Here is a 13,840-nt window from a genome sequence, read left to right as displayed (position 1 = left end):
GGGCAAGCCAGGAGCAGGTGGCAAGCAGGGGACAGGAGGGGCCCTCCGGGACCCACTGGCTCTGCACTGAATCACAGGGTCAGGTCAGCAGTAGCCCCATCTGAGTCACTTCTCACCTTCTGCAGCTGCCAAACATGTTGCCAGGTGTGTGAGGACTATGTGGGTTACATGGCCAGAGGAAGAAATTCCAGAAAGAAACTCAAAATACAGTGTATAATTATTTTTAGCCATAAGAACAAAATACCAGTGAACGTTCTCAGTCATAACCAAGGACGAAAAGAGATTTTTGATTGTTTGTGTCCAGACTCGTTCTGACTGACAGCAATAGTCCACTGCTTCTTTGATCTATCAGGAGTTGTTTTAATTTTATGTGTATTTTTGTGTACAATATTGTGTACTTTTAATTAAAATGACAACAATTGTCTCCGGATTTCTCTGCTTGTGGAAAACTAATACAAACTGTAGTTATTTGGTTATGGAGGAAAGAGAGTGAAAAAAAGTTGTTGCAGTCGTCCAAATAATCTCCCAGTCATCTCCAGAGTGAATGTTTGCTGTCCCTGCTGTCAGCAATGGGGTGCAATTAAATGCTACACCCCATCATCCATATGCATTTTTACTCTTTTGGAATAAATGCAAAATTTGTTTTCTATATATAAATATATATATAAATAAATATATATATATATATATATATATAAAGCGCCTATCACCGTATTGATGATTTTCAGAACTTCATCACCCTGGACTGACTCACAGCAAACTCAGTCCTTGGCCCAGTGAGTGTTGGGTGCATTTATCAAGCCTCTGCACATACAGCATTATTACACACTGGCATTTCCACAGTACTTATGAGAGCTTTAAAACACCCTCAGCACAGAGCAGGAGGAGGCAAGGGCATAGGGTCCACTCACATCCGAGACTTCTTGAAGGTTCCAGTCCCAGCTCCTGACCCACAAATCTTAAAAGCTGAATAAGCTGTATCTATGGCAGTTGCTATATCAACACAGGGAGAATAGATAAGGCACTGCTAACAGTACTACTTCCTCTCCTGGTTTATTTTCAAAATATATTCACTTCAGATAGGATTTTTAAAAGGAACCTGAAGGAACTGAGTTCTTAATTCCTACAGGTACTCTATAATATCCCAGTTCTGACAGACAACACTATTTTTTCAATTTCCAGAGTGAAGCCACAGCATGGGTAGAAAGTGGATAAGAAGAGCTGCTTCTGGACAGATGAGCACTAAAATTCCCCTTACTAATGAAGACAATCCTTCAAAATGCAGGAGCACCTGATCCACTCCAGCACATGTCTGCAACCCATGGCAAAACTCACACAGGAACACAAAATAACGGCAGGCCGTTCATTCAGAAGACTGTCCTGAGCCTCTCAAGCCAAGTTTGAGCACTAAGCTATCCCTAACTAACCTCACAGCAGAACCCAGAGGGGTCAAAGCTTGCTCTAAAACATCCTGAAGCCACAGATGGTTTAAAATTGCCACGAGCATCACAGGCGGCACCCAGTATGGGAAGAGGCAGCAAGCTGGGGGCAAGGAGGACAGATGCCAGGGATGGACATTCCCATCCCTAGTCCCCCCTAGGCCACACCTCCAGGTGTCCCATGAATGACTTTCATTGTGGAGGTGGCCAAGGCAAGGATAACAAAACAGCATTCAATTTAGTCACCACATGCTTTCCATAAAGACCATACAGGAACCACTGCCATGAAAACTTGGGAGGGAAAGCATTCAGCAGGCCACTGACTACATCAGCAGGTAGGCAGCACGCTCCTGTGGAGAAGACATGGAACCTGCAGTCAGGAGATGCAGGCTCCAACCCCAGGTTGGCCATGAGAATCCTGCATGACCATAGGCAAGGTACTTCCCATCTCTGGGCCTCAGTTATTCCACTGAGGAATCCAGTAAGATGATCTGGATAACACGTCTGTTACCTTAGTCAGTGGAAAGATCATATGAACATCAAATCTAAAAATGTCAGTGGAGCACAGCATATATATGAAAGGTTCTGAAAAATACTTGGGCCTCCTTCATGTTCCTCATTCCCTTCTATGAAGTGATTACCGAAAGTAAACATTATACCCTTCTTATAAAGGCATCATACATCACAAATACAGGTTTCAAAAACTGTGAAAAATTACCAACCTTCTCTGTGCTACAGAAGGAGGAGAAAGACAAAGATGTCTGAAGTCACCCTGGAGCAAGGAAGAGAAGGATCCAGATCTCCGGGACAAATTCAGCTGTGGTGGTATAAACACTGATGATAGCCACACTCAAGGTCGGGGTAAATGGCAAAGCTCTCACGAGCCTGACCTGAAGGTCTATCAGGTGCCAGATGTATATAGGACAAGCATTCATCTTCCTGTATGTTAAACAACTCATTTCAAACCCATAAACAAATGGTAGGACACTGCAGCAGAAGCAACTCTCAGGAAGGACAAGACAAAACATCTTTTCAGTCATTTTATTTTGCAGCTTTTTCTGGCTTGCTAAGCTATCCCCCCTTGCCTCAGCTGAGGGTGGCACATGCACCTTTTTTCCTTGACCAGGGGACAGTCTGTCTCTAAGGCCATCCGTCCCCCTAACATATGTTTTCTACCCCTTCTCTTTGCTCAGAGTATGGAAATAGCAGCAGAGTGGCCCACTGGCAGCAGGTGGGAACAGAGACCACATCTCTAAATCCCTAGGTCTCACAGCCAAATAAAAAAAAAAAAAAAAAAAAAAAGAGAGCTCCACCTCACCCCATGCCTCCCCCTCCTCCTCTCCCAGGTTTCTCCCTTACATGCATAGCATCACTGCTGCTGAATTGAAGCCTCAGAAAAAGGGAAGAAAGAGGCCCAAAAGGCAGCAAAGGAAACCCACCGTCCCTTGGCTTTCCTCCACGCAAGGCGAGCGGGCTCCTTCTGCTGCAGTGACTTGGCAAGCACACCTCGCTCTGACTCAGCACCTCGCCGGCACCTCCTGTCAATTATTCCCTCAAATTGCTGACGCCGGAAGGGCGATTTGCAATTAGGATGCAACACAATCTTGTGGTGGTGGGATGTCTCAGCCCCCCCAGCCTCGCCCCCCCTCCCTCTCCTCTTTACCTGCATCGGTCCCTTCCAGCCTCCTGGCTCAGGGCTGGAGCTCCCAGGGAGGGTGAAGGAAAGGGTGGGTGTGTGGGGGGATGGGTAGCAGGGTGGGTGGGGGAAGCTTGTCTGCTTTGTACCTGTTCTGTGGGTAAACAGACAACTGCTGTCAATGTGGCAGCAAAAATGCAATCTTAAAAGAAAAAAGAAAAACAAAAAGGCAGCCACTTGGAACAGGGGAGAGAGCAGTAAAGCCAGATGAGGCTACACAAAAAAGCTACTGAAGAATTGAGCATTCAGCAAGGAAAACAGCCTTGCTGCAACTCCATGCAGCTGAGAAACACAATCCTACACTCTGTGTCCGAGGCATTTTCAGTGCAGGAGAGGGAGGTGCTGATTGCGGATGAGTCCCATAATAGGGGCCCAGGGCACACCAGCTGTTTCAGGGGCAAAAGGAAGGGCTGCCCTTGACAAGCCAAGGACATGATGGTTCTGCAGACAGACTGAGGCTATTCTGTCCCTCTGCCAAGTAGCCAAGGTCCTCTCAACCTCTCTAAGCTACCAGCTCCCAACACACAGCCAGAAAGCCAAGCAGGCTTGCAGCCTAGCAGCTCCACAACTCACCGAGGCATTCAGACATCGAGCCCCATCCGACAGCAGAGTTCAAGCACATACTCAGATATGGAGCAGCCCAGCAGCCACACAAACCCAGCAGCACCTTGCAGAAGCTCTCTGGCACCTTCCCTCTCAGGGCTTCACTAAAAAAACAGGGTCTGTCACCCATCTCTCTCCTTCCCCTGGCATCATAGGGCACTCTTCAGGTCCCCCCTTACTAGCAGAGGCAGTAAGAGGCAGCAGAATGAGAGATGCACACAGGAGTTGGGGAGACATCCCCTGCTCTAGCACCCAGAGACCTTTCAACCAAAACGCAGGACTGTATTTTTTGAGATACCACTTCAAAACCAAACATTTCAGAGTGCAGCTGATGCTGACAAGGCTGCATGGGAACACAGGTTGATGCAACTGGGTGTGAAGCTGGAGCAAAAGGCTCCCAAGAACACTTAGGGTTTGATGCTAAAGCTTGCAGAACTGCTCCCAGCAAGCATAGTGTTACAACGACTTTACACCAGGTAGGAAAGGGAAGAAATAGCCACATTAAAAAAAACACCCAACATGTCTCAGTCTCTTGTCCCACATCTGCAGAGTTCACCACAGAGTAATGCCCTGCCTTGGAAACCCAGTGTGGGCAAAAGGGCTGAGACATCAAGCTGCAAGATGAGTACTGCACAGATCCTATCGAGACAGCCAAGGCTGAAGAGGGAGAAAAGTTAATTGTAAGCTGAATCTCACTACAGCACTCCTGACTCACCAGTGGCCTCCCTGTCAGGAAAGGAATAGCTACTGAACAGCACTCAAGGAAAGGAGAGGAACAACAAAGTCAAAGAAAACAGCAAAAAAATGATGACTTCAGCAACATGGGCAGGAATTAGCTAAGTGTCACAGAGGGTTACAATTCTGCAGTGTCTTAGAGAGCGTAGGTAGGGCTTGGAACAGGCAGTCCCAGGGCACTCAGAAGCTGAAACACTGCAAGTGATGCAAAGCGCAACCTGAGTCACAAAGTAACAGTGTCTGCTACATAATCAAATTTAACATCCCTGTAGGAGGGAAAGCAGCAGAACTTCGCATCACACCTCTTTCATGTTAGACAACCGAAATGGTCAAAACATTTTACCTTCAAAAGCAAGGGAATTAAAGTTGTTATGCTCTTGTAGCCTGGTTCACCAAAGCAACTTCAGCATGGTCACTGGAAGGGTATTCAGTGCCCCTGAACAAAACACTGCTGAGAAGCAAGAAAGCTCATTGTACGGGCGAACAAAAAGTACACGAAGTCATTCAATCTTAGCAGTGACTTCCTAAGGTGGTAGCTAGGAGGGCTGAGAACAAAACTGAGGCCAAATTGCAAAAGTCAAAAAACAAACTGATTTAAGTATATTCAAAGGGCAAATCCAAAACTGCTGAACAGCAGAAGAATGACATTTCTCAAGCAGCTGCACTGCTAGGAAAGGCATTCAGCCTCTTGCAAAGTCAGGAGTTTCTTGAAGTTAGCAATGCTTTCCTTAAGAGAGGGTACAAGCTAACCTGGAAGTTGAAGCAGGTATTGGTTAAACTGGATGAATTCCCTAACCCCCTACAAGTTTGTAACCAGCTTGTCCTCAGCACAGAGGATCTTGTGCCCCCTTTAATCCACTCAAATTTTGGAAGGAAAAGGACAAGACTAGGTGATTAATTTTCAGTCACTTCCAAGCATGCCTGCTAAACTGTTCTGGGCAGGATTCCAGTTCAGTTCCAGCCCTCTGCCCTACTTGCCTGGAGCAGGACACATCCGCCCCTTACCTCCCCCCAGGTGGGGTTCCTGTCACCCAGATTCAAGCTTGGTTCAGAGCTGCTGCCCCATCACTCAGTGCCCAGGATTGGAAGCATGGGAAGCCCCTCTGCCCTTGCTCTGGCCCTGATTACAAGGGATTACCCCCTGGTTTCATACCAGCTCTAGGGGGGTTTAATCTATTCCTTAATATCTGGAAGAGCGAATGGGAGCTGGCAAAGTGATTTGGGCTGGCTGAGACAAAAGAAGATTGAGGGAGACTTCCAAGGGATCTGACAAAGCTCAGCAAGTGGGCAGCATAATGCAAGATGAAATTCAACAGTACCAAATGGACAGTAATAAGAACTTGAGAGAATAATCCGAACTATTTGTATACCATGGGGCTCTAATTCAAATGTAATCACTTGAGGAAAATATCTTGGTATCACTGTGAACAGCTCAATGAAAACATCTGTTCAGCATACAATGGTGGTCAAAAATAAAGCAAGATGTTAGGATGTCTAAAGAAGGAGGCTGAAAAGGATGCTGGAAGTATTAAAGTGCCACTGTGAGTATTCACAGTGCACCCTCAGCTGGACTTGCTGTGGTTACTGCTGGATGGCATATTGAAAATACAGAAAGGTTTCATCATGCACTAGTCAGTAATGCTTAGTGGTCAAGCACAGTTAAAATTGGGACAACTTAATCTGCGGAAGAGTTAGATAGAAGAAATTACCAAACAGGTATGAAGTGAAGGAGATCCTTCTGTGGTTTTCATTAGGGTTGTTTTGGTTTCATTGTGTTTTTTTCATTGTTTCTTTAGGAGAAAGACAAAAGGTTGTTCATTTTATGATAGTCAAGAGCTAAAAAAAAAAAAAAAAAAAAAAAAAAAAAAAAAAAAAAGAGAGGCCTGTGCATTTATAAGGATACTAAGACCATCCACTGACTTTACAGTGGTAAAGTGAAAAAAATAGAGAAGAAGAAAAAAAAAAAAAAGAAAAGAAAAAAGGAAAAAACAAAAAACTTAGCAGTATTACACCTTCATGCTTCTAGGCATTAGCCAACTTCTAATTAAAGAAGATTAGGAAGTAATCTCCCCAGTGGGCATGCAGAGAGGGTGTACCAACCCACTTGCTCCTGGCAGACACAGCTCATCCACCAGGCAGGAGAAGTCTTGAGCCTTGACAGCCCACCCAGAGCTCACACCATTCAGGAGTCTGGTTTGCATGTCCACTGGGACTGGGGATCAGCTCTCTCCAAGTAACAAAAGAGGCTAAAAGAGGGAGTTCAGTTAACCCAGCCCAAATCTGCTCCTGGCAAGAGGGAAAGTTCTGTGCGTGGTTGCTTTGCAAGCAGAGGAAACATCTTGAAGAAAGGAAAAGGGATGGGAATATTTCAGGGGCTCTGCATGGTAGAAGGAATACATATGTCTTAGTTTATTTTATGGCATAGGAGTGTGGGCACCCTTTCAATTTAAGAGGAAATTGGCTTGAGTAGGCTTTAAAGTTTTTTGTGGTTAAACCCCAGCTAGCAACTAAGCACCACACTTACTCTTCTCCTTCTCAGTGGCATGGGGAGGAGAGTTGAGGGGAAAAACCTATGGCTTGATATAAGACAGCTTAATAGGGAAGAAAAGGAAGAAGAGAATAATAATAATAGAATATACAAAATAAATGATGAATAGCACAACTGGTCACCACCCACTGCCTGATTTCCAGCTAGTTTTCAAGCCATGATCACACCCTCCAGCCTATATGCTAAGAATGACACCTTAAGGAATGGAATATCCCTTTGGACAGTTTGGGTAAGCTGTCCTATCTGTATCTCCTCCCAGATTCTTGCAAAGAATCAGCTCAGAGGAAAGGGGAAGGATAAGTAACTGAAGAAGTCCTTGGCTCAATGTAAGCATTGATTGGCAAAAATAAAACATCATGTTATCAACATTATTCTCATCACAAATCCAAAATAAAGCCTCATACTATGAGGAAAAATAACTCCTAGCCAAAATCAGGACCAAAATCCAGAACAATATAGACATTGACCTCCTCCTAGGGCAACCCATAGCACTGGAAAGGCATCAGACACTCTTTACAAAACATATGGTACCAAGTTCTCATTGTGGGAGTTTTGGTATCCCGTGTTGAAGTATAATCCAGTGGTTTGACCTGATGCAGTACTGCTTAGACAGGCCTCTGAGAAAAGCATAAAGGTTGTGTGCCCATTCCCCTGCTTCCCAACCTCAGCCCCCCAAATGACACTTGTATTCTGCATTTTTAATAAAACTGAAGCACAGATGTAACTGAGTGGAGTTCAGACATCAGCTCACTTCTGCTGATGCTTGTGAAATGCAATCTAGCTCACATTGTCAGAGCTAAGTTGACTGAGGAGGATGTGAGAAAAAAAAAAAAAAAAACAAAAGTTTAAATCCCTAAGTAAGTGATCTGATCAATCTAATACTAAATTGCACTTGAAATTAACTTCATGCAGATATGCAAATGCAGAAGTACTGCTGTGCTGCCAGGAGGAGAGCTGTGGCTCTGCGCAAGTAAGAAGAGACTGAGCTTGATGTGCTAGTCCTGTTCTGACTTCTCCAGTGACTGTCCCAGAAGGGGAAATAAAGATTAACAAGCCTGTATTTCTTAAAGAAAAAATTGTCTTATATAGATATAATATAGAAGCTATATTCTGCTTCTTTTGGTGCAAATAAGCATCCTGATTCTACAGCACTATGAATAAGGAAAAGACAGAAGCAATGCCATGTCTGTTTACATGGTGTTTCCATATATGTGTCAATATGCCACCAAATGCTTTCAGTTGGTTTTTTTCATTGTTCTCAAATGCTCTGTCGAAAAAAAAAAAAAAAAAAAAAAAAAAAAAAAGAAAAAAAGAACTAAGGCTTTACTGTATGTACTTCTACTAAACCAAGCCTTGTCAAGCATGAGATGTTTTGTAAAACCACAGAGTCACAGACTGGTTTGGGTTGGAAGGGACCTTAAAGACCAGCTAGTTCTAGACCCCTTGCCATGGGCAGGGACACCTCCTACCAGACCAGGTTGCTCAAAGCCCCATCCAACCTGGCCTTGAACACTTCCAAGGAGAGGGCAGCCACAGCTTCCCTGGGCAACCTGTGCCAGTGTCTCACCACCCTCACACTAAAGAATTTCTTCCTAATACCTAACCTAAATCTACCCTCTTCCAGTTTAAAATCATAACTGTTTCAAAAGAAAAACAGGGGAATATTGTCAGAAATAGAGAAATACCTAACAAGCCTGTTCAGGATGGAAAGTTTTGACTTTTCACATAAAGAATATTTTTGCTTGGGGTATTTTTTAAACCTTATAATAATGCAATTCTGCAAAGAAACACAATATTAGTTGACCTAAAATAGAAACTTCTTTTCAAAACCATCAAAGCTTTTAACTTCTATTTTCATTCAGAATGACACCACATTCCACAATCCTTATAAAACAGAACACTTGTCCTCAGCCCAGCTCAAGCAATGAAAAAAGAGGGCAGAAGCCAGAATAGACACAGGTGACCTCCAAATCTCCAAGAGAGATGAAAACATAAGGAAAAAACCCTCCACCATAACAGTTCACTGTATATAATTAATATCATGCTTTCTCCCTGGTACATAAGTCATGAAATATTTGTGAGAGAAAAGTGGGGTGGCATATGACTAGAAGCCCTGTTAGGGGGACTTCTGTAAAGGAGAGGCTCAGGAGATGTCCCAGTTGACTGCAAGCAAATAATTTCATCTCTGTACACTTCAGTATTTCATTCTATAAATCAAAATGACTGCCCTCAAAGTAAGTTTGGAGACACTCAGTTAATGTTCGTAAATGACTGTGCAAACACAAGGCAGTATTAACCAGGGAACTGTCTTTGTTAAACTACTGTCTGTTAAACAACCAGGAGCTAAATTTCTCTCTGAACATTTACAAAAGGGAAGGCAGCATTAATGCTCCACAAGGAGAAAACTACAAAGAGATTTTCAGTGCATGCGCTTCTCCTTGAAACAAACTGTGTTAAAAGCACTTTACTTAAAAAGCACAATGATAGTAGCATCCTGCTAAATATAGATGACTCACCACAATTTATTAGTGAACATCTCTAAAGAGCACCATTACAGTATTGCTTAACTTGCTGCCTAAATTTAAGCATTCTCCTGTGGTTCCAGTTTGAACCAAGACACTCCAGACTACCAGCAACCACTGACATTCATTGGGTCACAAAGCCTCTCTTAGCCTCACTTTCTCCACTGTATATGGTACAATAATAAAAATGCTGGTATGCTGGTACAATAATAAAAACTTATCTTCCCAATGAAAGCATGAAAAACTACTTCTAAGTTTCTTAATGAGTTGTTTATACTATACTTGGCATATCCATATTAATACTGAGCAGCTAAATATAGCTGTTCACGGGGCACTCTGATATCCTTCAGAGAAGGGAAACTTGCAGAATAAAATTGGGTTTTAAACAATACTGAAGAACCAGAGAGAAAGAATTGGTTTCCAAAGTAACGGAAGGATGCCCATATCAGAAAAGAGATGCAAGAAGTAGTTTATGCATCTGTGCCTACCACTGGGGACCAAGGTCAGGTTGTGAGCAAATGATTTATTGACACATCATAAAATCACACAGCTTGACACAAATGGCAATCTGTTCCAAAAAAAAAAAAAAGGGCATAAGCATGGAAGAGCAAGGGACTGCCACAGCTTTCTCTTGCTAGGGTTGAGGACCTATTGCAGACTGTGACGGATATGTGAGCTGGTACAAGGGTGCTGCAAGGCCAGAACTTAAGCAGTTTCAGCTGTGATAACCTTAAGCTGCCAGAAGGCAGGTAACTGCAGCTGAGGAAAAGTGGAGTGAAAAGTTGCAGAACTGCTGTTGCATTTATGCACTACTGTCAAGTCACACATGCACACCCTACCCTGATCTTGCAAGATCCAGATGCAGGAGGCTGCACTGACATCTCACCTGTTGCAATAGTATGTCACAGAATCTGAACAGCATGCAGTTAAAAAAAAAAAAAAGTTGGATCTGCAGCTTAGCTGTACCTAAAATGCGATTTCTAACACATTTGATAATTTGCAGTATGCTATTTCTGGTTAAGTAGCAGGACTGATTTGCAATTACAAGCTTGGTTTCAAAGCTCCAAACAGAATTCCCCCCTAGTTTTCCTTAAATTTCTCTAGGGCGACTGAAAAATATTATTTCCACAAAAATTATTACACTTGTGATGCTTTAGAGGGAAAACATAGACGCTGACCCTGCCACAGGAGCATTAAACATGGGTGTTTACAGGGCCAGAGAAAGCAGTCCAGTTAAAACTAACAATTGCTCTTCTACAGATTGCAAAACAATGAAAGATAATGGGACTATAATACTTGATTGATATTTCACTACAAAGCCTGACTGTATTTTATCATAGGCACAAAGCAGGAGAGTGACAAAATGACTTCCAGGGACCTTCCTCACTACTTTTCAATTTTTTGGCATTAAGTAGTTATTTTGATTATACAGCATTACAGCTTTTGATTCTTTAACTTTTAAACCTTTCATTTAGGTATCACTTTGCATATGACCACATCATTTTTCTTCTCTATCTTCTAAAACAATCTAAAGTCTCAAAAAGGAGAAAAAAGAAAAAAAATCACTCCTCCTACACCAGAGTTGGCAACTCAAACGCACTTACTGATCTTCTGCAATTGTTGTTTAGAAAACTTTTAATTTTTAATTTTATTACAGCTTCCATGAGTGTATGTCTGTTTTTTATACGCTATCAGGGTTTTCTTTCCAAATCCAAGAATCATTGAAAGTATGGCCACACTATGCAACACACGAGTAACACTGTACCACAGCTAGTTTCACCTACTGTCGTATTCTAAAGACTTTTCCTAAGGAAAAAAACAAACTAAAAAAAAAAAACAAAAAAATACCCCAACAACTTGACACACAGGTGGTTCGTTTAGGTAATATTTAAGCTTTAAATTCAAGAAAATGCATTACTCTACTGCAGATAAACACATTATGGAAACTGTGCCTACACATAATGTGTTTTTGTTCCTACTCATCTCCATTGTCAATGTCCCCACGAGCTCTCAGCAAAACAAGACCAACAAACAGTATTAATATTCAGTCAATCTTCTTGCCTAAACAGATAATAGTAGCCAGATTTAAAATTAAAGGGGCATTTGATTATGTTTTTGCAGGGATGTCCCATCAACAGAAATGCTTCATCCCTTGCATACCTTGAACTGCAGTAGACACAGTTGCACCTTCAAAATATCTGCAGTCAAAAAATTGTGGCATTGAAAACCTCAAAGTCATTGAAATCACTTTCCAAAGTGGGGAAAAAAAAAAAGTAAACAAATTGCATGAAGTGCTAAAGAGTTGAGATAATTTTTTTCAATTAAATACAAATAAATTTTTTTTGTAGTTCATCATATTGACATCAGCAGGTGTAATAACCAGTCAACGTATGTGACTCAGACTCCCAAATGTTTTCTGAGGATGGGACTAGGGGTACTTTGAGGGCTGGGGCATTTGTGAAAAGTTCATCTTGTCCATCACAAGACTTGTTCCTCAATTGGAATGGCCTGCTGAACCTCTCAGGACAGCAAGAACCAGGCACAGCTACCCAGGCAGCAAGCTCCATCCAGTTCCAAACAGAAAGGAAGCTTCATCCCGACCATGCTAAGACATTTTTGGAATTCCCATGGGAGATCCCATGATTTCTTACTGTCCTTCTGCATTCTGAGCCATCACTTGCAGCAGTTTTCCCAGTAGCCAAGGTGGCCAGCAGCAATGCCCAGTTAGCTTGGAGAAACTCAACACCTCTCACTGCTGAGCGGACCTCTGCAAAACTACTTGGTGGACCTCTGCATAAGTGAGCAGATCTTGAGGAAATTACCTTGCAGACCTTAGTAACTAACACAACCGAGCAGGCCTGCTCTAAAGTTTGCTATTACTTGAGGGAAGGCATTACCACCCGATCAACAGATGAGCCTGAACATCCTGTACTCAGTAGTTTCTTCTGCTGCCCTTCCCGCAGCACCTCCTGGTGCTCTCCAGCAATGCACTGAGTGATGTGAGCTGCACCTGTCACATGCAATTTCTTCCCTCTCCACACAGAGGACCGGGAGATGCACCTTATTTCAGAAGGGATTCTAGGGCTGGGAGGTGATGGAGTGGTTTGGGTCTCCACACCCTTCCTCCTGAAGGAGCCCGCTATGCTCCTGGGAGTATCAGGCCAGGGAAGGAGCCCTGAGGGACACAGACGGCTCCGAGCAGCCTGTCACCATCTCTGCATAAAGTTCCCTGCTGCCTCAAGGCCTGAAGGATAGACCAGAGTTTTCCAGGTAAGCTTACCAAGGGGCAAGGCCCAGACAACTGACCAAAAGGTGAAGCCCAGTTTAAAGCAAGTTTCACAGCAACGTAAGGGGAGAAAAAAGATGTAGTACGGAGGATGGTGCAGCAAGAGGAGATGAGCAGAACAAGCGCTCATTCCCCGAGCCTACCTGCAAAAGCGCTCACCCGCCGCCGCATTTCCGAGCATCACCGGCGGGACCGCAACCAAAACTTCCCCACCAGCTCAGAGAACGGGGCATCTCCGTGGGGTCGGCGCCGGGGATGGGGCGGGCGGGGGACCGCCCGCCCCATCCCCGGCGCCGACCCCACGGCGATGCCGTGTTCCCGAGTACTGCCCCCGCTTCCCCCCCCACCTCCCCGCCCCGTTCCGCACTCACCTCGCAGGGCCAGGAGAGCGGCCAGGGCTACCGGCACCCACCTCCCGCCGCCTCCGGGGCGCCGCCGCGTCATGCCGGGCCGGGCGAGGGGCGCAGAGCGGGCCGCCGAGCCCTGCTTTTTCCCCCCGCAGGTGCCGGTACCGCCGCTGCCGGTGCCGCCACCACCGCCGCCGTCCCGGGACCGCCCGCTGGCGGCGGAGGCTCCGCCGTGCCCCGAGCCCCGCTCGCCCGGGGAGGGCGGCAGAGGCGGCGGCCGGCCCGAGAGCGCAGCCTGGCGGCCCCCAGCCGCCCCCGCAACCCGCCGGGATGCGGCTGACAGCCCCCGCACGGCAACACCGCGCGTCCCGTCCCACCGGCACAGCCCCAGTATCATCCGCCTTCCCTCCACCCCCCCACACCCTCCCCTCCGGGCCTCCCACGAACTGGGGGGTATCGCCCCCCTCCCCCCCCCATCGCTGCCTTCACTGCCGAGACAAGGCAGGGTGAGCGATGCGGGTCCAGCGCAGGTTGCAGACTGCACCCCCAACAAGCCGGGGGGGAGGGGGTGTCTGTTTTCTAGCCCCTGCCTACAGCTGCATGGATGATAAAAAAAAAAATAAGCATAGAATCAAAGAATTTTCTTTTTTAAAAAACCTTTAGA

At 45.0% G+C, this 13,840-nt stretch overlaps 1 protein-coding gene across 1 annotated transcript in view; it reads right to left on the bottom strand.

The window, feature by feature from the left end:
• The window catches only part of IGSF11 (immunoglobulin superfamily member 11), a 105,752-nt gene extending 92,479 nt beyond the window's left edge, over nucleotides 1-13,273 (bottom strand). Inside the window, exon 1 of the mRNA XM_030456527.1 lies at nucleotides 13,201-13,273. Coding sequence (XP_030312387.1) covers nucleotides 13,201-13,273 — 73 coding nt within the window. The remainder of the gene's footprint in view (nucleotides 1-13,200) is intronic.
• Nucleotides 13,274-13,840: the final 567 nt, after the last annotated feature.

Source organism: Calypte anna, chromosome 1 (assembly GCF_003957555.1).
Source record: "Calypte anna isolate BGI_N300 chromosome 1, bCalAnn1_v1.p, whole genome shotgun sequence".
Classification (NCBI taxonomy): Eukaryota; Metazoa; Chordata; class Aves; order Apodiformes; family Trochilidae; genus Calypte; species Calypte anna.
Note: the sequence above shows the minus strand (reverse complement) of the source record. Positions and strands in the feature narration are given on the sequence as shown.